At 41.6% G+C, this 23,389-nt stretch overlaps 1 protein-coding gene and 1 long non-coding RNA gene across 8 annotated transcripts in view; one reads left to right on the plus strand and one right to left on the minus strand.

Moving 5' to 3' along the window:
- Positions 1-1,230, minus strand: part of LOC123378637 — a 37,609-nt gene extending 36,379 nt beyond the window's left edge. The window contains exon 1 of the long non-coding RNA XR_006582686.1: positions 1,107-1,230. This is a non-coding gene — a long non-coding RNA (uncharacterized LOC123378637). The remainder of the gene's footprint in view (positions 1-1,106) is intronic.
- Positions 1-23,389, plus strand: part of SPAG16 (sperm associated antigen 16) — a 766,854-nt gene that overhangs the window by 16,283 nt on the left and 727,182 nt on the right. For 4 of the 7 annotated variants that reach the window (XM_045032687.1, XM_045032686.1, XM_045032684.1 and 1 more), the window contains exons 2-4: positions 2,254-2,300; positions 4,569-4,667; positions 17,532-17,659. In XM_045032687.1, the coding sequence (XP_044888622.1) occupies positions 2,254-2,300; positions 4,569-4,667; positions 17,532-17,659 (274 nt within the window). Of the gene's footprint in view, positions 1-2,213; positions 2,301-4,206; positions 4,358-4,568; positions 4,668-17,531; positions 17,660-23,389 lie in introns of those variants that run through there. The other 3 variants (XM_045032685.1, XM_045032689.1, XM_045032690.1) reach the window with 3 other exon arrangements.

A 23,389-nucleotide genomic window follows, 5' to 3' on the forward strand; every position in this document is an offset into this window, starting at 1 on the left:
GCACGTGTAGGTTTCTGAAAAGTCCTTTGTGGCTGAAACTTGCTATTGCTAGTCTCAGCTCTTTTATTTATTTATTTAAAAGCTGGAGCAAAATCCGTTCATAATATGAAGTTATTGGAGAGTGGGGAGAAAAGTGTTCCCAGCATATTAAGACTTTTTTGACTTATCAACCAATAGCTCAAAAGCATATGTGGGGCAAGCCCTCTAAACCTCACATGTAAATTACTACCTCCCTTTGCTGTGTATATAACTGAGGCAAATTTAAAAATCAATGCTATAAGAAATTTAAAATAACCCCCTCTTCTTAAATGCTTATTTCCAATCAGCAAAAGATTTTTGTAACTTCAGCTGATGAAGCCTTGACCTTTAGCAATAACACAGTTAACTTTTTCCTTTGCTTGCCCCTCTCTCTCTCTAAATATATAGACACGCATATATAGATAAAATATAATACAGCCAAGCAGGGTCGGCTTTAGGCCTATTCCACCAATTCCCCCAAATCGGGCCCCGCGCCCCATGAGAATCCCTTCCCTGGCTAGAGGCGCCTTTTTAATGTTTACTCACCCAGCGGCAATCTGGGTCTCCAGCGGCACTGTGGCGGTGGGTCCTTCAGTGCCACCGAAGACACGGAACGAGTGAAGGACATGCCGCTGAAGACTCGGAGCACCGCCCAGTGAGTACAAGCCCCATGTGTTTTTTTACGTGTGGTTTTTTTTTTTTAAGTCTTCCCTGCCGGGGCCCCATTGAAACTGTTTGAATTGGGCTCCACACTTCCTAAAGCCGGCCCTGCAGCCAAGGACAATTTTCCAAATAAACCAGGGATTTTAGGAGGCACTAGCAGGTGTACAAATATCTGATTCAGGCACATAATCACAGTCAAGTACAAATAAATAAGTAGCACACATACATTGGCCCCTCCTTTATAAAAAGTTGGGCCTTAGTATCCATGCTGTGCAAATAGGACCTCACTTTTTAAAGTCTCATTCACAAGATATCTTCCCCAGACATACAGTAGCATCCTGGTCACTTTATATACAGTGAAAGGGTGAAGAGTGAATTGATCATTGGGTGTCTAGCTTTTAAAAAATGATTCTTAGATTACTTACCAAACTCAATCAACCAAAACTTCTGACCTCCCAAATCAATTCTGCCACCAGACTTCCTCTGCTTTGCTGCTCCCTACCAATCTCCAGAGCAACTTAAAAAAAACAGTGGTTTCCCTGTTGTGTGTTTTGCTCCCAGTAACTCTTCTCCCACCCTCACTGTCTCATCTTGTGAACACTAGAGCAGCTGCAGCCACTTAACTCTTTCTGCCCCTCTAGCAAACAGTGGTCCCTGGACCACTTTTCTGCCCAATTCTCCCCTCACCCCTCCAGTTAAGAGCATGAAAAGAACAAAGTTGGCTGATAATGTAAGGCCTTCAGCATTTGCCTTTGGGAGTGGGGAGCTGAGACTCAGGAGCCAGACAGCTTCTAAACTCTTGGAAGGTTGTTCAGGCTCCAGTTCTTCAGGACAGTTCTTCAAAGTCCTGTCCAAAGGGCAACTGTTCTCAGCTACGTTCTCCTTGCCCAACTCAATGGGCATATGGGCTGTTGCTGGGACACTTTGCTAGAAGGAGATTGTAAAGCATTCATTGAAACACACACCTCTCAATCCTCCCATTAAAATCAGTTAATCCTAATGTAACTAAAGGAGATGTAGGACTGTTAAACCAACATAACAGAAGCTTCAGTGCTCAATTTACTGTTATTTTCCCCTAAAGGGTGGATCCACAGATGTGCATTTGCAATATCAGATCTCTAAACCTCATAAAAATGGTTAGTTTTCTAAAAGGATGAAATTCACCCAGAGGTATAATGACAGTGAAAGTCCCCTGTGCAATATAGCCACTGTGACTATGTACCTGAGAGTAGAGTTTGGCTTGCTGTTTATATTAAGCACAGCAACTGGCATGTAGCTATAGCAGAGCAAATGGGTGGTATTTTAATGCTGTGCAATCCTGCAATGAAAAGTTTGAGTGTTAAATTCTGTTCTTGAATGCAGCAACATGCCTTTCATTGGAGCTGTATATGGGCATCCAAGAGCCAAAGTTAGCCCTAAATGTATGAAACTTGGCCTTACATAGAACAGGGGAGAGGCTGATAATTACTGCTTTATGAATAACTGCTCTTTTTTAATGATCATATAAAATTGTTTTAATTCTCATTGGAAAGCACCACATGTCAGCTGTTTTAGACTTGACAAAACATACAGAAGTTACCATTACAGAAGACTCAGAAGATGATTATCAGTATGAAGAGGTAAATTACTTAATAATATTGCCAATAATAATAACAGCTTTCTCTTTTATAGTGCCTTTAATCAGTAGATCTCAAACGTTAGGAGATAGTCTTAAGAGAGATCTGTATTGTAGTATCCATCTCTTTTTTTATTTAAATGCACCAGTCACTAAGATATTTTAGCACCAAAGAAGTAAATCCTATTTTATGAAGCACACTTTAAAATATGCATGGTATTAAGCATAAATTTTCATTTAATAAAAAGAACTACTAACATTTGATTTGTCTTATTTCCATTTAGATAATTTTTAAAAGGTAGCAGTAACTCAGTTTAGCTGATTTCAGCTTATTCATAGTGAGCTAATTTCAGCTTATTCATTATTTAAATATGTTTATATTATTAGATAATATATCCTTGCTTTCTTGGATATTGTTTTCAGTATATTAATGTTTTGGTCTTTGATATAAACAAAATCCTCTAACTAAAGCCTGTGCTTGATCTCTTTTTGAATTGGAGTTGTGAGAAGGAGTGTAAACCCCACACTGGTGAACAAAGTGTTAGTAGGAGCTGGAGAGCTCAATTAGCCCATCTTCCTGCACCTGGAGGGTGTGTCAGGGTTGATTTGTTATCAGACCCAGCTGAGGAGGAGCAGGGTCATCTCACTAACCAGGGAAGTGTAAACTACAAGAGGGGATACAGGTGTGAGGTCTAGCGTTCTCTTATCCTGGAAAAGGAATTATAGGGTAGCTGTAGGAGAAGAGTTAATTTTGTGCTTAGGATTGGAGAAGTAGCATTTCTAAGCAGGGCTGGTGCAACCATTTAGGCAACATAGGCAGTTGCCTAGGGCACTAGGATTTGGGGGGCACCATTTTCTTCGGCAGCAACTGTGGTGGCCGGATCTTCGGCCTCCCCGGTCGCTGCCAGCATTTAGGCGGAGGGAGCTGGGGCAGGGGAGTGCGGGGAGGGTTGCCTGCAGCAAGTAAAGGGGGGGGGCGGTACACAGGGGAACTCTCTGCCCCAGCTCACCCCTGCCTTGCCTCGCCTCCTCCCCAAGCACGCTGTGGCTGCTTCACTTCTCTTGCCTCCCAGGCTTGCAGTGCCTAAGCTGATTGGTGATGCAAGCCTGGGAGGCGGGAGAAGTGAAGCAGCCATGGTGGGCTCGGGATGGAGGTGAAGCAGGGGTGCCTGAGGGTGGGTGGTGGGGAGCTGCCGCAGGGGGGGATGCCTCAGGGTGGGGGGTCAGGGGAGGGCACAAGGTGGAAGTTTTGCCTAGGGCATGAAACATCCTTGCACCAGCCCTGCTTCTAAGGAAGTCATGTTGGTGGTGGATGTTCTATACCAGGATGCTTTAGGGAACCTAGTGGGATTTAAAGATCAAGTCTGGAGGGATAGAAGCTGCTTTAGTTTCTCTGGAATTTTCTGTGCTTCGTTGGTGAAAGCTGAGAGAAGCCTGCGAATTTCTCTCTGAGAGAAGTGGGACTGTAAAGGTAATAATTGGAGATATACCAATCTCCTAGAACTGGAAGGGACCCTGAAAGGTCATCAAGTCCAGCCCCCTGCCTTCACTAGCAGGACCAATTTTTGCCCCAGATCCCTAAGTAGCCTCTTCAAGGATTGAGCTCACAACCCTGTGTTTAACAGGCTAATGCTCAAACCATTGAGCTATCCCTCCCCCATCACAGAAAATGCTATGGTGGTAATTAGCATATATAGGAAAGTACTCATGTGAGACAGTGACACCTCTGAAAGGGTGAGACTTCTAAGGGACCTGCCTGGAGGACCAAGTTGTGAGAAGATGACACCACTGTAAGACTGAAGCAATGCTTCACAGAAGGTGCTAATGAGGAGAAACTATTATACCAGACTGGGCCAGCTGTGATTCCACTCTTCCCCAAATAATCTGCCATGTCAGACAGCAGTGTCTCACCCTAAGCCTGGTGAAATCCATGAGAATCTTTCCACTGAGCCTCGGATCAAGTGCTGAGAGACCAGAGTTGAAAGTCTATCTCCAGAGAAGTCAATGGGAGTTTTGTCACTGATTTAAATAGGGCAAGGATACCACTCTGAGAGTCTGTGTGTATGTGCTTTTTAAAAAATAAATATTGTATGCTTCAGTGCCAAGTAGAACAATAATCAGTTGTGTAATTATAACACCAAGCTTCTAATATGGCTACAGGCATAAGATATATTTTTTTAACTGTGTGCTGTTGGGACTTAATTATATTCTGGAAGAAAATGTAATACATTAAAATATGCATTGATGTGACTTCATTTATATTTGTGTTTAGGTTCCAGCAGATGATGATTTTAGTCTCGTAGAAGGAGATGAAGATCTGGTAAAGGCTTTGCAGACAATACAGGAACAGTCTGAAGATGCACAAATTATAGTAAGAGTTTTCAAAATACTGTTAAGAATCCATCAGTAATCAAACTGATTTCTATTGGCTTAAAGTTTAGACACTGAACACTCTTAATTATTGAATATAAGTATGGCTAGAGCCTTTTACACTTATGGCATAAATATCTAGAAACATTTAGATATGATGTAATTATGAGAACAAAGCTTAAATAAATTCATTTCCATCCACCCTGATATTCCTCTATTCACTGTTTGCCTGTCTTGTTATATATTTCATGCATTGCTCAATATTTTAAGGAAAAAAATAGACTTAATTCACTAAAATGTGTTAGGATACTTTTCTCTAAATTGAATGAGTTTAAATAAAATATTTAGGCCCTGATTCAGCCAAGTTTCATTGAAGCATGTCCTTTAATCACTGTTTAACATGGGCTTAAATGCTTTGCTGAACAGGAGTAGAATTACTCATGTGCTTTTATATTAAAAAAAACAACAAAACAAAAAAAAACCCCAAAAGTATACACCAGCTGCTTGGCTGAATGAGAGCTGTGATCAAATCATCACCCATTTAACAACTAGTATTAATTTTAGATATTTTTACCTTTTTACAGTTTGATTTTTAAAACAGCCATAGAATACAGTGTAGTGGTATGGTGGGGGATTATAAGTGTTATGTTCCTAGCACACACCCACATGTTAATTTTAAAAACATAAATACTCTTGTTGGAAGGCTGTAACATGACACCACTACTTCTTCCTTTTTTTTAATTAAGAATTCAAAAGAACCCCAAGAACCCCAAAATGGTTAGACAAAGCAGGGTGCTCGCTAAAACAGAGAGGCTGAACTCAGCCCTCCCTACTCTAGGCTGGATCTTAGCAAAACCTGCTGCTGCTGCTAGGACCAGATCATATGCTTCCCTATGGAGCCAGCCAGCTACCCACCTTTAAGTGGGACTAGGAAAATCCTTGAGAATATGAATTGATTACAACTTGAACAGTTTTTTTTCAGTATACCATAGTGACTTCAGATGCTATTTCCAGTTGCAGAAAAATTACTTGGTTTGGCTTACTATGGTCACATAGTGTAAGGTACCTTTCCTTTTTTTATATATTTTTTTTATATTTTTCATTTATGCAGTGAGTGATTGTCATAATCTTTGTTCTGCAAAGGCAAATGAATGTAACTTTTTTTTTTAAATGAAAGTGACTAGTTCTCAGTGACAACTGAGGGAAGAATTATTTATTATGGGCTTGTGTGTGTAAGTAAACTCATCAGTTCTGTGGTCAATATTAAACCTTGGATGAAAAAATCTGAAAATAAGAGGTACATCTGAAAGTAGATTCAGTTTTTAAAATGTATGGTTTTTGAAGCATTGGAAATATTTGAAATTCTTCACAAATCAGCTGTAGTTACATCTGACTATGCACCGTGACACTTAAAAAAAAAAATGGAGAATGTTACTAATCTAATCTTTTGACAGTGTACAACTGCCTAATCTTTCAGCTGTTTCATAAGTGTTTCTCTAGTGAATTGTAAGACTGCTACACAGGAACACTTGATCTGATATACTTGGGGTGTGTATATATGCCCTGTATGAACACCTAAAACTTCCTTCAGTTTCGATAGCAAAAAGCACCATGCCCATAGTTAGCCTCAAGTTCAATATGATTTTGTGTTCTAGCTAAAAGGTTTCTCTTTGCTTCTGGACTTTGGTACTGAGATATTTAATGCAGTTTCCACTGTAAATCATAGTTTTTCCCAACAGCGTATGTCAATTTTCATTAGATGGTAGGATCTGTAGTGCAAAACAAAGGTACTTTTAATCACACTTGTTGGCCTTAATGCTTTCATAATTAAATGTTTACTGCATATTTTATGAGGTGTATCTGCTAGGTTGTTCAGTGCTCATTTAGTAGATAACCCAGGTGTTGAAGCAAGTGGTTTTGATGACTCAGCAAGTACTAGTCTTCTCTCTGATTGCCTGCTGAATCAATATCCTCACACTGTGCTAAGAAACTCTCATCTTTATGTGAAGCAAAACTGAGGCAATGAATATCTGTAGCCCTGAGATTTCCTGGCATGTTTCGCAAGTGGTAATCCCTCTGTCTTGGTTAAATTCCACCATAAACTAATGTCCTGGCACACCTCTGCTTCCCCTGTAGCTTCAGTTCAATTGCTGTATATTTTACACCCAATATAATAAAAGAATTTCATGCACTATTTAAATGCAGACTTGAAGGAAATGCAGTATTTATGCAATTGTGGTGCATAGATCAATTACATATCCAAAGTATAGTAAAGCATTATACATCCTACACTCTCAACGTAGAAATCATGGTTATTTATAGTTTGTGTCCATGGCTTTCATTTTCTTCTAAGATCAAACATAGGCATTAAGCAGAGAAGCAATTGCCTTAATTTTAATAACTGGCACTTTTAGTAAACCACGACTACTGTGTGCCAAACAGCTAGGATGTGTTAATAGCCATAATCTTGGGCAGGAGTGGGCAAACTTTGTGGCCTGAGGGCTCCATTGCGTTTCCAAAGTTTGGGGTATGTGCCTCCCCAAACAGCCAGGCATGGCTTGGCCCCTGCCCCCTATCTGACCTCTCCTGCTTCTTGCCCCCTGGGACTTCTGCCCTCTCCAACCCCCTCCACCCCTGACTGCCCCCTGCTGCTCCATCTGACCACCCCCCCTCATTCCTGACTGGCCCCCCAGGACCCTGCCCCATCCAAGCATCCCTGATTGCCCCTGGAACCCCTGCCTCCAGCTGCCCATCCAACCCCCCTCCTCTCCTTCCTGACTGCCCCTGGGATTCCCTACTCCCATTCAACCCCCCTGTTCCCTGCCTTCTGACTACTCTGACCCTATTCACACCACCACCCCGAATTCCCTTGCCCTCCATCCAACTTTCCCTGCCCCCTTACCGTGTTGCCTAGAGCACCGGTGGCTGGCGGTGCTACAGCTGCGCTGCCCAGAGCACGAGGGCAGGGAGTCGCGCCGCCGTGCAGTACAGAGCACCGGGTCAGGCCATGGCTCTGTAGTTGCTCTGCCTGGCAAGAGCTCACAGTGCCACCGCCACCCAGAGCATTACACTGGTGCTGGGGCGAGCTGAGGCTGTAGGGGAGGGAGAACAGTGGTGAAGGGGCTGGGGGCTAGCCTCCCTGGGGCAGGAGCTCAGGGGCTGGGCAGGAGGGTCCTGTGGGCTGTAGTTTACCCACTTCTGATCTTGTAGGAAGGAAAATACTAGTGCTGTGATTTAAAGATATGTTCCTGCAAATGGTAATGGGGCAGATTCTCCTCCGTTTGAGTTTTCTGCTTGAATACAGTGGAAGTAGGGGCCAATTTAAATAAATTTTAAATAATTGGAGATGTACCTATCTCCTAGAACTGGAAGGGACCTTGAAAGGTTATTAAGTCCAGCCTCCTGCCTTCACTAGCAGGACGAAGTACTGATTTTTGCCCTAGATTCCTAAGTGGCCCCCTCAAGGATTGAACTCTCAACCCCCTGGGTTTAGTAGGCCAATGCTCAAACCACTGAGCTCTCTCTCCTAGGGAGCTAGGTGTGACTCCTGAATCCTGGGAGGCAAGATCAAACCAGTATCTTAGATGCCTATGTACAAATGCGAGAAGTATGGGTAATAAGCAGGAAGAACTGGAAGTGCTAATAAATAAATACAACTATGACATTGTTGGCATCACTGAAGCTTGGTGGGATAATACACATGATTGGAATGTTTTTGTGGATGGGTACAGCTTGCTCAGGAAGGCTAGACAGGGGAAAAAGGGAGGAAGTGTTGCCTTATATATTAAAAATGTGCACACTTGGATTGAGGTAGAGATGGCCATAGGAGACGGAAGTGTTGAAAGTCTCTGGGTTAAGCTAAAAGGGGTAAAAAACAAGGGTGATGTGCTAGGAGTCTACTACAGGCCACCTAACCAGGTGGATGAGGCTTTTTTTAAACAACTAACAAAATCATCCAAAGCCCAAGATTTGGTGGTGATGGGGGACTTCAACTATCCAGATATATGTTGGGAAAATAACACCGCGGGGCACAGACTATCCAATAAGAATTGCAAACTCTATGATTTCATGATCACTTTCACCCAAGCTGCCTTCTACTTTCAAATTCTCAATTAGTTCCTCCCTGTTTTTTTTTAAATCAAGTCTAGAACAGCTTCCCCCCAGTAGCTTTTTCAACCTTCTGAAATAAAAAGTTGTAGAAGGGAGTACAGCAAAATAGAGACAATGGATTTCAGGAAGGCGGATTTTGGTAAGCTCAGAGAGCTGATAGGTAAGGTCCCATGGGAATCAAGACAGAGGGGAAAAACAACTGAGGAGAGTTGGCAGTTTTTCAAAGCAAGCTATTCCGCTGGGTAGGAAAGATAGAAAATGTGGCAAAAGACCACGTTGGCTTAACCACAAGATCTTGCATGATCTAAAAAATAAAAAGGAGTCTCATAAAAAATGGAAACTAGGACAGATTACAAAGGCTGAATATAGGCAAACAACACAGGAATGCAGGGGCAAGATTAGAAAGGCAAAGGCACAAAATGAGCTCAAACTAGCTATGGGAATAAAGGGAAACAAGAAGACTTTTTATCAATACATTAGAAGCAAGATGAAGACCAAGGACAGGGTAGGCCCACTGCTCAGTGAGGAGGGAGAAACAGTAACAGGAAACTTGGAAAGGGCAGAGATGCTTAATGACTTATTTGTTTCGGTCTTCACTGAGAAGTCTGAAGGAATGCCTAACATAATGAATGCTAATGGGAAGGGGGTAGGTTTAGAAGATAAAATAAAAAAAGAACAAGTTAAAAATCACTTAGAAAAGTTAGATGCCTGCAAGTCACCAGGGCCTGATGAAATGCATCCTAGAATGCTCAAGGAGCTAATAGAGGAGGTATGTGAGCCTCTAGTTATTATCTTTGGAAAATCATGGGAGACGGGAGAGATTCCAGAAGACTGGAAAAGGGGCAAATATAGTGCCCATCTATAAAAAGGGAAATAAAAACAACCCAGGAAACTACAGACCAGTTAGTTTAACTTCTGTGCCAGGGAAGATAATGGAGCAAGTAATTAAGGAAATCATCTGCAAACACTTGGAAGGTGGTAAGGTGATAGGGAATAGCCAGCATGGATTTGTAAAGAACAAATCGTGTCAAACCAATCTGATAGCTTTCTTTGATAGGATAACGAGTCTTGTGGATAAGGGAGAAGTGGTGGATATGGTATACCTAGACTTTAGTAAGGCATTTGATACGGTCTCGCATGATATTCTTATCGATGAACTAGGCAATTACAATTTAGATGGGGCTACTATAAGGTGGGTGCATAACTGGCTGGATAACCGTACTCAGAGAGTAGTTATTAATGGTTCCCAATCCTGCTGGAAAGGTATAACAAGTGGGGTTCTGCAGGGGTTTGTTTTGGGACAGGCTCTGTTCAATATCTTCATCAACGACTTAGATGTTGGCATAGAAAGTACGCTTATTAAGTTTGCAGATGATACCAAACTGGGAGGGATTGCAACTGCTTTGGAGGTTAGAGTCATAATTCAAAATGATCTGGACAAATTGGAGAAATGGTCTGAGGTAAACTGGATGAAGTTTAATAAAGACAAATGCAAAGTGGTCTACTTAGGAAGGAACAATCAGTTTCACACATACAGAATGGGAAGAGACTGTCTAGGAAGGAGTACGGCAGAAAGGGATCTACGGGTTATAGTGGACCACAAGCTAAAAATGAGTCAACAGTGTGATGCTGTTTGCAAAAAAAGCAAACATGATTCTGGGATGCATTGACAGGTGTGTTGTGAGCAAGACCCGAGAAGTCATTCTTCCGCTCTACTCTGCGCTGGTTAGGCCTCAACTGGAATATTGTGTTCAGTTCTGGTCACCGCATTTCAAGAAAGATGTTGAGAAATTGGAGAGGGTCCAGAGAAGAGCAACAAGAATGATTAAAGGTCTTGAGAACATGACCTATGAAGGAAGGCTGAAAGAATTGGGTTTGTTTAGTTTGGAAAAGAGAAGACTGAGAGGGGACATGATAGCAGTTCTCAGGTATCTAAAAGGGTGTCATCAGGAGGAGGGAGAAAACTTGTTCACCTTAGCCTCTAAGGATAGAACAAGAAGCAATGGGCGTAAACTGCAGCAAGGGAGGTTTAGGTTGGATATTAGGAAAAAGTTCCTAACTGTCAGGGTGGTTAAACACTGGAATAAATTGCCTACGGAGGTTGTGGAATCTCCATCTCTGGAGATATTTAAGAGTAGGTTAGATAAATGTCTATCAGGGATGGTCTAGACAGTATTTGGTCCTGCCATGAGGGCAGGGGACTGGACTTGATGACCTCTCGAGGTCCCTTCCAGTCCTAGAGTCTATGAATCTAACCAGCACAGTCCCAGTGCGAGCTAGAGCTAGAATCCTAACTTACACAAAGCAAGCAGAATTATGATGGAGGTGTTTCCTCTGGATGTATTTTTAATCTTCTTTCTATATAAAAATGATGTAGAGCCTTTTAAATGGGATAATCACTCCAGTCCCTAGATACAGACCATAAAAACATAATTCAGTTTAAATACTTAATTCCTTACACATGTAATGAGCAGCAGTTTTAAAACAAATAAAAGAAAGTTCTTCACACAGCGCACAGTCAACCTGTGGAACGCCTTGCCTGAGGAGGTTGTGAAGGCTAGGACTATAACAGGGTTTTAAAGAGAACTAGATACATTAATGTAAGTCCATTAATGGCTATTAGCCAGGATAGGTAAGGAATGGTGTCCCTAGCCTCAGAGGGTGGAGATGGATGACAGGAGAGAGATCCCTTGATCATTACTTTTTTAGGTTCACTCCCTCTGGGGCACCTGGAATTGGCCACTGTCGGTAGACAGGATACTGGGCTAGATGGACCTTTGGTCTGACCCAGTATGGCCATTCTTATGTTCTTAACATCAGTGTATGCTTTCCACAATGATATCAATGACCTGTGTGACACAGGCTTTCATTACAGACCTCAAAAAGACTTTTTGGTGTACCACAATGTGAATTTTATGCCCAGAGGACTCCTGTAATGCTTATGCTCCCTGTATGCCCTCCACCAATTAAGATCAGGAGATCTCTTGGTCACACTACCATAGACTGCTTGCAGGCCCTTAAGACAGTTTTAAAACACTGGGCCAAATTCATCCCTAGCAAAACCCACTATAGTCAATGGGACTCTGCCAGATATTAATTTGATTCACATAGTACGGCGGCATCTAGCTAATACCTTAGGAGTTATTTCAGGGGATGGGCCTGGGCAAGGAACTGTTCAGAAGCACTGTATGGGTAGAAACGATCATCTACTGGACTGGACTTTAAGAGACCTGAGTTCAGTTCCTGGTCCTACCACAGTCTTCTTGCTAGGCTAGTAACTTAATCTATCCTGAACCTCAGTTTCCCCACCCAAAAAATGGGGATAGCAAGCCTGCCCAATAAAAACATTGGGACTGCTTCACACCTAGGGTGTTATAGTACCATCTGCTGGTTATCAGAATTTTCTGTCCAAGGCATGCTAAAAGAAACTCCAAACAAGATTGGAGGTGGTAAAACAGAGACTGTCAAGAAAATGCGTTAGAAGAGATTCCTTCAAAACTTATTCAGCTGGAAGCAAGGAAGGAAGAAAAAAACAGGAAAGTGCAGAATTTTGGACAGTAGGCTCAAATTAAATTAAATCTATGAAGGCAGAATACAAATTAATTTTAAGGGAATTTGACTGTTCACATAGGACACAAAAGAAGAATCCAGAAATGAAGTGTTCCTGCAGCCTCAGGTAATCCAGAGCTATTTTCTTTTATGAAAAAAAAATCTAGATTGATAACTTCTTGGACAAGACATAGAAGAGGTGGGGATCCTGCCCATCAACCCTCTGAGGGAGTCAAAGTCTGCTTTTCTGTAGTCCAGGGTCCATATTCTGCTGCTATCCTTTCTTCCTTTTGTCAGGATCCTGAACTCGATCATCTCATGGTCACTGCTGCTGAGGTTGCCACCCACTTCTACTTCCCCTAATATTTCTTCCCTGTTTGTGAGCAGCAGGTCAAGAGGAGCATGGCCCCTAGTTGGTTCCTCCAGCACTTGCACCGTGACATCACCCTTGTTGATCTTGCCTCTAAACTTAACCCAAAGACTCTCAACAGGCTTTTCTCCGGCTTCATACTGAAGCTCTGAGCCATCATACTGCTCTCTTACATACAATGCAATTCCTCCACCTTTTCTCCCCCACCTGTCCTTCCTGAACAGCTTTTACCCATCAGTGACAGTGCTCCAGTCATGTGAGTTACCCCTCTGTTATTCCAATCCTTGACTGTGCCAGGACTTCAAATTCCTCCTGTTTGTTTCCCAGGCTTCTTGCATTTGTGTACAGGCACCTAACATAACTACACCTCTACCCCGATATTACGTGACCCAATATATCACGAATTCGGATATAACGCAGTAAAGCAGTTCTCCGGGGGGGGGGGCAGGGCTGCGCACTCCGGCGGATCAAAGCAAGTTCGATATAACATGGTTTCACCTATAACACAGTAAGATTTTTTTGGCTCCCGAGGGTAGCGTTATATTGGGGTAGAGATGCAGTCGATTGCCATACTTTCTCTATATGAACAAGGAGGCCTCCTCTGTTGCACCCTCCTCCTTGTGTTTCCTCCTGGTATCCCACTTCCCCACTTACCTCAGGGCTTAGGTCACCAGCCCCCGGCGAACCTAGTTTAAAGCCCTCCTCACTAGGTTAGCCAGCCTGCCTGTGAAGATGCTCTTTCCTCTCTTCATTAGGTGGATCTCATCACTGCCTAGCAATTCTCCTTCCTGGAACAACATCCCATGGTCAAAGAATCCAAAACCCACCCTCCGACACCATCTATGCAACCACACATTTACTTCCACAATTTGATGGTCCCTACTTGGGCCTTTTCCTTCAACAGGGAGGATGGAACAGAACATGACATGCACCTTAAACTCCTTTATCCTTCTTCCCAGAGCCACCTGCAGTGACCCACTGAAGGTCATTCTCGGCAGTATCATTGGTGCCCACATGGAGAAGTAGGAAGGGGTATCGGTCTGAGGGCTTGATCAGTCTTGGCAGACACTCCGTCACATCATGAATTCTAGCTCCAAGCAAGCAGCTCGCGCTTCCTGGTCTGGACGGCAGATGGATGACTCCCTCCCCCCTTGGGAGGGAGTCCCCGACCACCACCACCCATTTCCTCCTCTTGGGAGTGGTGGTCGTGGAACCCCCCATACCTAGGACAATCCATCCCATGCCTTCCTATCGATGAGGTCTCCTTCTCATCCCTTCCCTCCGATAACTCTTCCAAACCATTCACTGCTGTAATACCTGTGCAGGGATCCTGAAAATGGTTGCTTATCTCTATCTGCATTGAGGTTATATGGGTTCTCCTCTTTCTTCTCTGGAGGTCACATGCTGCCAATTTTCTTCCCCCTTCTGCACTGCCCTCTCTGATTCTTCAGCATGCACAGCAGGCACAAACAAGATTTCTGCACGCTAAGAACAGGTAATGGTGAGGTGCCTCACTCTCCTAGGTAGTCTTTGGATGTGTCACAGTTGGGCATTTACTTGAATTGGGCCAAAAGAACAGCAGGAGCATAGAAAGGAGACCGTTCTATGACAGCAGACATTCTATACAGCCACGGCATTCTCACAACTAGAGTGTATCTGTCTGTGGTACAGCTCTAGTAAGTCAAAACACTACCATTCTGGAGTGTGCTTTGGCGCTAAGCATATACTATTAATTATAGCCTGTTGCACATAATTGAGGACCTTGGTCCTTTATATTCAATTAATACTACCCATTTCAATTAAAGATGCAGTTTGTTTCATATGAGATTTAGGGTAGGTTGTATTGGGGATTTTCCTCCTATTTCTATCCAGGCTCTAGACCGGTGGTGGGCAACTTGCAGCCTGTCAGGGTAATCTGCTGGTGGGCTGCTAGACAGTGTGTTTACATTGACCGTCCAAGGGCACAGCCACCCGTAGCTCCTAGTGGCTGTGGTTGGCTGTTCCCAGCAAATGGGAGCTACAGGAAGCGGCATGCTCTGGTTGCCACTTCCCGCAGCTCTGATTGGCCAGGAATGCTGAACCACAGCCACTAGGAGCTGCAGGCGGTCAATGTAAACAAACGGTCTCACAGCCCACCAGTGACTTACCCTGACAGGCCGCAGGTTGCCCACCACTACTATAGACTATCAACTGCAGTACTAACTGTTAAAAGATTGGGAGGAACAGGTACAGGTGGGAGCATTACTTTACAGTACCTGTGGAATAGAGCAATCTCAGTCTAAAATCCTGTCTGTGTCAAATGTCTCTCTCAATCTCTGAAAATAGCCCAAAGGGGCAGCTATATTGCAATTTTGTTGTAAAACGTGTAGAATATTATATGGAATCCTTTGCATCACACTTATAGTCTTGTGTGGTTACTTTATTTAAAAAAAAGACCATATACACTTTCTAAGGCTAAAACTTCAGAGGCCTTCCAAATTTTCACTCCGAAGTGCAAATGTTGAAGCGACATCTTTAGTTACTTGCCATGTACATGTATTTGTTTGTATCCAGAAAAGAGGCCATTCTCACATTCTACTTCATATCTATATGAATAACCTCCGCCCCTGAACAATAATGAAATTGCTTTTTAGTAATATCCTTCTGTGACTGGGTTCCTGGAATAAGCCACACTGAGAATGACACACTGTAGGCAGACTGCAAGAAACAGAGAAGGCAGTCACAAAAAACTGGTGGTTTAATCTATAACTAGGTTCATCAAGCTGGTACCAAAAGAGCTTCTGCAGTACCACACTAATTAACTAGAAGCCAAACAGTTCCATGTAGGCATTCCAGCCCTTAGACCTGTTTATCTGGATGGGAGCTAATGTGGTGAGGGATTAATGAAAACCTAATTCACCATATATGAGATTTTTACTAATCTCAGAGGATCAGACACATGCCTTCAGGTCTATATATATTTCAGATCTTACCCAAATATCACAGTCAACGAGTCCTTAGTAAACCACTAAAGATTCATTAATAAAAGAAGAGTTATAAATGGTTAATAGATTGTATACATACAAATGATTGCAAAGTTCTTATCAGGTTTGTAGCAGTGATGGAATAGATTGCTGGCTTGTAAAGTCTCTCTGGTAACTTTCAAAAGATTAGAAGGTCCTCAGTCCATAGTTCAAAATGCCCCTTTTAGTTGTAAATCCCCAAACTAGAGATTTTGAGCAGGAAAGAGGCAAAATAGAGATATTTCAGGAGTCTTTTATATCCTCTGCTATGTGCCTGGAAACTTACTGGGTGACTAGGCAACAAAATGGTAGATGAAATTCAATGCTGATAAATGCAAAGTAATGCACATTGGAAAACAATTCCAACTATACATTAAAAACGATGGGGTCTAAATTAGCTGTTACCACTCAAGACAGAGTTCTTGGAGTCATTGTGGATAGTTCTCTGAAACCATCTGCTCAATGTGCAGTAGCAGTCAAAAAAGCGCACAGAATGTTGGGAATAATTAGGAAAGGGATAGCTAATAAGACAGAAAATATCATATTTGTCTCTATATAAATCCATGGTATGCCTACATCTTGAATACTGCGTGCAGATGAGGTCACCCCATCTCAAAAAAGATATATTGGAATGGGCAAAGATTCAGAAAAGGGCAACAAAAATGATTAGGGGTATGGAACTGCTTCCATATGAGGAGCGATTAATAAGATGGGAACTATTCAGCTTGGAAAACAGATGACTAAGGGGGGATATGGTAAAGGTTTATAAAGTCATGACTGGTATGGAGAAAGTAAATAAGGAAGTATTTACTTTTTCTCATAACACAAGAACTAGGGGTCACCAAATGAAATTAATAGGCAGCAGATTTAAAATAAACAAAATACTTTCTTTCTTCACACGATGCTCAGTCAACCTGTGGAACTCTTTGTAAGAGGATGTTGTGAAGGCCAAGACTATAAGGGGTCAAAAAAGAACTAGATAAATTCATGGAGGATAGGTCCATTAATGGCTATTAGCCAGGATGGGCAGGGATGATGTCCCTAGACTTATTTGCCAGAAGCTGGGAATGGGCGACAGGGGATGGATCACTTGTCGATTACCTGTTCTGTTCATTCCCTCTAGGGCACCTGGCATTGGCCACTGTCGGAGGACAGGATACGGTGCTAGGTGGACCTTTGGTCTGACCCATTATGGTGGTTCTTATGTTACTATCCCAAACAAAGACCATAGCCCCTGCATGTGGAAAATTACTGGCCCAAGATGGAGTCCAGGGCCACATGAGCATATCACATGTTCTTACATGGTTTGCTGAATTACAGGGGTGAGTCATCGGCATCGCGCTGTCTGAGGCATCTGCAGGAAGACCTACTAGATGGGATGAGTTTTTTTTCAATGGCCCCTTGTGAGAGCTGAGTGTCTTTGATGGGCCACCAATACATAGCTTTCTAGCCTTGATGTAAATCCATCTGGTGGATATCAATCATCAGGAATAAAACACAGCCAATATTCATAACTTCAAATACAAACATGATATGTGGATTTAACCAGGATAATTATACTTGATTGTAACTTTTTCATTGACGCCTTACATGATACACAATTTCCATAAATCTTATACAAAGTGTAACAGTGATATAAATGGTCACCTTTCTTATACGCAGCATCGCACTTTCACACAAATGGTTTAGATGTCTTGCATTGTTTTATTCCAATGACTATTGGATGGGGGGTGGCCCGGGGATTGGATTATAGGCTAGGAAGTAATGGGTTCTTGTATCTTTTTCAGGGATTGCACATATTTAAAATAACAAATACTAATTTTTTTAATTTCAGGCTCAGCGATCTGTTCTGACTTCTAAGCATTCAGTGTCTGAAATACCTGAAGTTGTGGATGACTTTCTTTGCAATTTTCTGGTCAGAATGGGGATGGTCAGAACCCTTGACTGCTTCCAAACTGAATGGTAAAACTTTTTAAATGTCCATCTAACTGTGACGACTCTGGAATAAATGTAGACAATCCAGCTTCTTTGTGCTTCAAAGAAAAGTCAAACTTTATTTTGAGAAACCTTCTCTTCAAGAAAATAAGCTTAGGTTGAGAATGGAAACAATCATTTTAGGGCCAGATTTTTCAAAACAGCTGAACCCCAGCAGCTCCCGTTTAGACATTTAAATGAAGTAACCAGAAGTTCTCGGAACCTGCAAGCTTCCACTGTTCTCACTTTGAAAATCTGGGCACTTTTATTTAAGTGCTGGGCACTTTTGAAAACCTGCATATAGCAGTTTCCTTGTCCAGGTGTTTGGAGCATGTTCTATTGAATAGTTACTTCATTTCTCGAGGCAGAATGACCACAACTTTTATCATTTCCATTGGTTAGAAAATTGTGATGGCTACCCTTGTATTTTTTGTCTTTTTAATTTAAGTCAAAAAATGCTCAGAAGAGTGACCTTGTGACTACTTACTTCTGGTCTCTTTTCTATATTTTTAAGTGGCTCATAGAGATTTTTTTGTCCCACAGTTTGCAAGCAGAGGAATTGTATAGGAGTTCCATGCATTGCTTTTAAAATATATATTCCAAGTCATATACTTTTTTTACCGGTTAACTGTCAGAATGACAAAGCTTCTATGGGAGAGAGAGAACTATGTTATGGACTTATAGGGGTGACTCTGGTAGCAAGGTTCTAATGATACAGCTTCTGTTAGCCCAGTGGCTTTCAAACTTTTTTACTGGTGACCCTTTTCACATAGCAAGTCTCTGAGTGCGACCCACCTTATAAATTAAAAACACTTTTTATATATTTAACACCATTATAAATGCTGGAGGCAAAGCGGGGTTTGGGGTGGAGGTTGACAGCTCATGACCCCCCATGTAATAACCTCATGACCCCCTGAGGGTCCTGACCCCCAGTTTGAGAACCCCTGCGTTAGCCTGTTTCAAATCCTCCAAGTAATTTGGGTGGGAGAGGCGGCTCCTATTTACCTGAAATGTCTTAGTCTTTCTTTTAAGGCTGGGGGGGAATTCTTTGGGTTTTTTTATTTGTTTGGGTTTTTTCAGGCTGTTTGACAAGCTATTTTGGAATAATGCAATTTGAAAAAAAAAGTTGTCTTTTTTTCACGTAATGAAAAATCTAACTTTTAAGACACATATATTTAAGGCTTGAAACTTCTTGCTTGTTTTATTACTCACTGAGTCGTCGTGTCTAGTTCATTGGACCTGGACCAAGCCCCAGCCACTTGTAAGACACTGGTGTTACTGCTGCAGAGTTTCTAAAGGCAGGCACTACCTATGGAGCTTATGCTGCATTTTATTTTTGTATACAATGTCATTATTTTAATACACCTCTACCCCGATATAACGCTCTCCTCGGGAGCCAAAAAAATCTTACCACATTATAGGCGAAACTGCGTTATAGCGAATTTGCTTTGATTTGCCGGAGTGCGCAGCCCCACCCCCCTGGAGCACTGCTTTGCCGCGTTATATCCAAATTCGTGTTATATCAGGTCATGTTATATCAGGGTAGAGGTGTACATTCATGCAGAAAGAGCACTATTCAGGAGCCTATGTAACTCTTAGATGGTAAGCAGTTGATGTTTAATATCAGATGGCAAAAGACAGCTAATACTAGACCGATATAAATGACAGCTTTTGTATGGAACGGAAACTTTGCAAGGGTCATATCCTGCTTAGAATCAAGTCCATGGCAAAGTTCCCATTGACTCTAAACAAAAGAGGATCAGACTCTAATTTAGGGGTTTGATCTTTGAAACATTTGCCCACATGAATAGTTCTTCCTCACATGGGCAATACCTTTAACTTCAATGATACTATTTGTATAAGTAAGGATTTTCAGGATCGAGTCCTAGGGTATTAAGACACTTCCTTTGCAGTACATTTTTATGATATTAGCAAGTGGTTTTTAAACTGGTTTTAAATTGCTGATTTACACTGTTAATGAGGTGAGAGCAGATTAGTGTTATCAAGTTCTTCTTTGAACTGGTACCTTCCTCTTGCTAATGTACAGCTGATCCATGCTGTGATCAAGTTCTAATGGGATTTAAAATGAGAAAATAATTAGTTGAGAACTTCTTTCATTTACACCAAAAGAGCTTGACTAATTTATCAAATGATCCACTTAAATGTAATAGTCTGCCTAAGATCTAATGCTGTATTAAATTAGACAAAATTATTAGTGTTTATATTGCAACTTGAGAAAATAGAGTGTTTTTAAAATATTTTTCTGTCTGGATAGATATATAAAAAATTATGTTCATATTGATGTCTTATTTTAAATGATAAATAAGTACTATTTTTCTTCATTGTAATGAATGGTGCTGTATCATATTATACTTTATTTGTGCAAATCTCCATGTACACCATAACATGTCTATTCTAACGATACTCCTGGGAATTTAAAACCATGTTTGAAAATACTTATGGAATATTGCAAAATATCATAAACTTCTTGTATGTTCTGTATTCTTCTGACTCCCCAAACTTTTTGTAATGTCTTTTTGCTTGCTGATGGTATTAGATTGACAGTTCTGGAGAATGAAGCAGTAGGGCAGATTAACTGCAGATCTTTGCATCCATTGATATGGGCTCCCCAGTCCCAAAGAGCTCATTGCCAGCTACTGATCAGTTCTCATCTAGCTTTGACTACCTTTGGTCAGAAAACTCATAACTAGCAATCACTGATTTTTTTTTTTAAACAAAAGAACAGGAGTACTTGTGGCACCTTAGAGACTAACAAATTTATTTGAGCATAAGCTCAATCGGATGCCTAGAATGGAACATATAGTAAGGAGACATATATACATGTAGAGAGAACATGAAAAGGTGGGAGTTGCCCTACCAACTCTAAGAGGCTAATTAATTAAGATGAGCAATTATCAAAAACTTTTGTACTACAAAAGTCTTTTTTTCTCCTGCTGATAATTGCTCATCTTAATTAATTAGCCTCTTAGAGTTGGTAGGGCAACTCCCACCTTTTCATGTTCTCTGTATGTGTATAAATATCTCCTTACTATATGTTCCATTCTAGGCATCCGATGAAATGGGCTGTAGCCCACGAAAGCTTATGCTCAAATAAATGTATTAGTCTCTAAGGTGCCACAAGTACTCCTGTTCTTTTTGCGGATACAGACTAATACGGCTGCTACTCTGAAACCTGATTTTTTTAAAGAATTCCTCAGTTTCCCGGTTGTGTTTCAGCCTTTGGGTGAAAGATGGGCTGTCTCCAAGTACTTTGGGGGACAGGTAAATAATTTGCTAATGTACCTTTACTTAGTATGGACAAAATCATAGACTGGCTTTTGTGGCCATGCCAGACTGGGGGGCGGGGGGGAAGGGGCAGAGCATGCCCTCTCTTTTGTATAGGCTACATGTATTATGGGGTAGCCGTGTGAGAGGAAAGCAGACTCTGTAGAGTTGCAACGTCCTCCCTTGTCCAGTTGCACCAGCACACTGGGGGAAAATTTGCTACACTGAGTATAGACCTAATGCAGCATCATTCCTTCCTGGCGCAGCAGAGAAACCTGGAGACCGATTATGATTGAGTCACAATCTCCTATCCAGGCTATGCAAGGGGCAGTGCAACAATGTGTTGCCTATGTTGGCCGGACTATACATTAAAAATCTAGCCCTATTGAAGGAAAACAAAGGACGCAGATTTGCCTGCTTCATTGGAGGGAATTCAGAGCAACCCATTCTGGTCTTTAAGGCCATATATTTTATCTAAATATCTGTGTGTTTGTAACCCTATGCAATTATAGAGCACCTGTAACTTTAATGTCAGAGTGCACTTTACATACTTTAAATCAGAAGGAAACAAAATCTTTCCCTAGTAGTGAGTATATACTAGTCAGTACATATTACATTTTCATTGTATTCATGCTACTGAGTGTTTTAATGTAAGGCTGCTAAGGTGCACTGCAGTTAATGGATATATAAGTCTTATCCAGCTGTACTGAAGCTGTGTATGTAAGAGACAGGCACAGCATGGCACTGCAATTCTCCACTAATCTGCCTCAGTGATAGGTTGGAGTGGCTACTCTGAGGGTAAAGAGGTAATTAAACTTCTATATTCTCTTCTTTCTTAACCTTGCTGCTGAGATTTCCAATAAGAATCGTAGTGTGACAGCATGTCATCTTAAATATTAAAGGTGTTGAACATTTTATCTGATATCCAAAGATGAACTATCATGCTAATCAATCAAATCAGACTATTACACATCCATTAGCTAACAACTGCAGAATCGTCACACCACCCAATTCCTTCAAAACATTTGCGGAGACCTGAATCTGTTTATGGCTTGTATTGCAAGCATATTGAATGTCATGATTTCAGGGTAGACAGTGTTGGGCTTTAAATCATACCCTCACAGTTGGTCGTCTGTCTTGAGAATCTCATGTCATAGGTACTTGGGTTATTTCGAGCTAAGCCATGGTGAAGAGCTTGAAGAATGCCCACCTGTACTATATATGTCTGGCTCTAACCACACTTTAATTTGTTTCACAATTCCTTTTCAAATTTTAAAAGAAAAGAGCGAGAACTATACAGCTATAAATACTCTATGAATTTTCACCAGCCAATCACACTTTCTGCTCTAGCAGCATGCTTTTCCCCCCTTTTCACTGAAAAAGTAATGAGACATGGGTTTTTAATGGTTGTCTTGGAGAAGAGCATGTTAATTTTAATGAAATACAATTAATTCTGAAAAATCTCTTTCAGGGTTCTTAGCTCTGCTAGAAGCTAACTTCATCAATTATCCATGTCCTATGTATCTTCATATAGAAAGTTGATGGCTTTCATGCTAGGACATTCTGTTGAGAAATTTGTCTGACAAAAGGAGTATATAGAAATTGAATCTCCAACTGGTGGTATTGATGGTTTTACCCCATGACATTCATAGGTTTCTAGCTAGTGTAGCCAGCAATTATGCAGTTATCTGAGATAGAAAAATAAAGAAATGCTATATATCAACTCTATCCCTAACACACAGCCTTGCAGAGCAGTACAGAAGAGTAAAAATTCTCCTCCTTTGTCCAGCGGTGGTGTTGCTGTACAGATTGCAGTTCTAGGTGGAGAAGGGGAAGGGTACCTAATACTTTCCTATCATGATCAAGCGGGCAGAAAAGGGAGAGGCCATGGCTGTAATGCTACCACCATGTACCAGCTGGCAAATCTAACTGGGCAGGAAAGGGTAGCATGGTGCACCTTGACTTTGACTTGGGGGCAACTCATGTGAAGGGCTTGCTGCACTGAACCCGGATTTAATAATGGCTATTTGTAGTGTGCCCTACTCATACACTTAACTTAGCTGGTAAAGTATTAATGAACTTATCCCTTCTATTAGATGACACGAGGTCCATACTTTCATGGTGTGCAGCTTAGTTTCATTTGAGATTTTGAGTTTGATTATAAAACATGAAATTATGAAACAGAAATAATGGACTTCTGTCTAAGGTGGTGGACTGGGGCTCAGGACATCTGGTATTAATTCCTGGTTTTGCCAGACACTTCCTTTGTGACTTAGACCTACCATTAATTTTGGGTGCCCATCCTGAGGCATCCAGGGCCTGAATTTTTCAGTTGCACTGATCAGCCATGACTCCAGTAGCAGCACCTCTTGAAAATGAGCTCATTAGACCGTAATCTCTGTATACATCACTCTTCCCTTGTGTAAAATGGAC

The sequence above is a fragment of the Mauremys mutica genome, chromosome 10 (assembly GCF_020497125.1).
Source record: "Mauremys mutica isolate MM-2020 ecotype Southern chromosome 10, ASM2049712v1, whole genome shotgun sequence".
Taxonomy (NCBI): Eukaryota; Metazoa; Chordata; order Testudines; family Geoemydidae; genus Mauremys; species Mauremys mutica.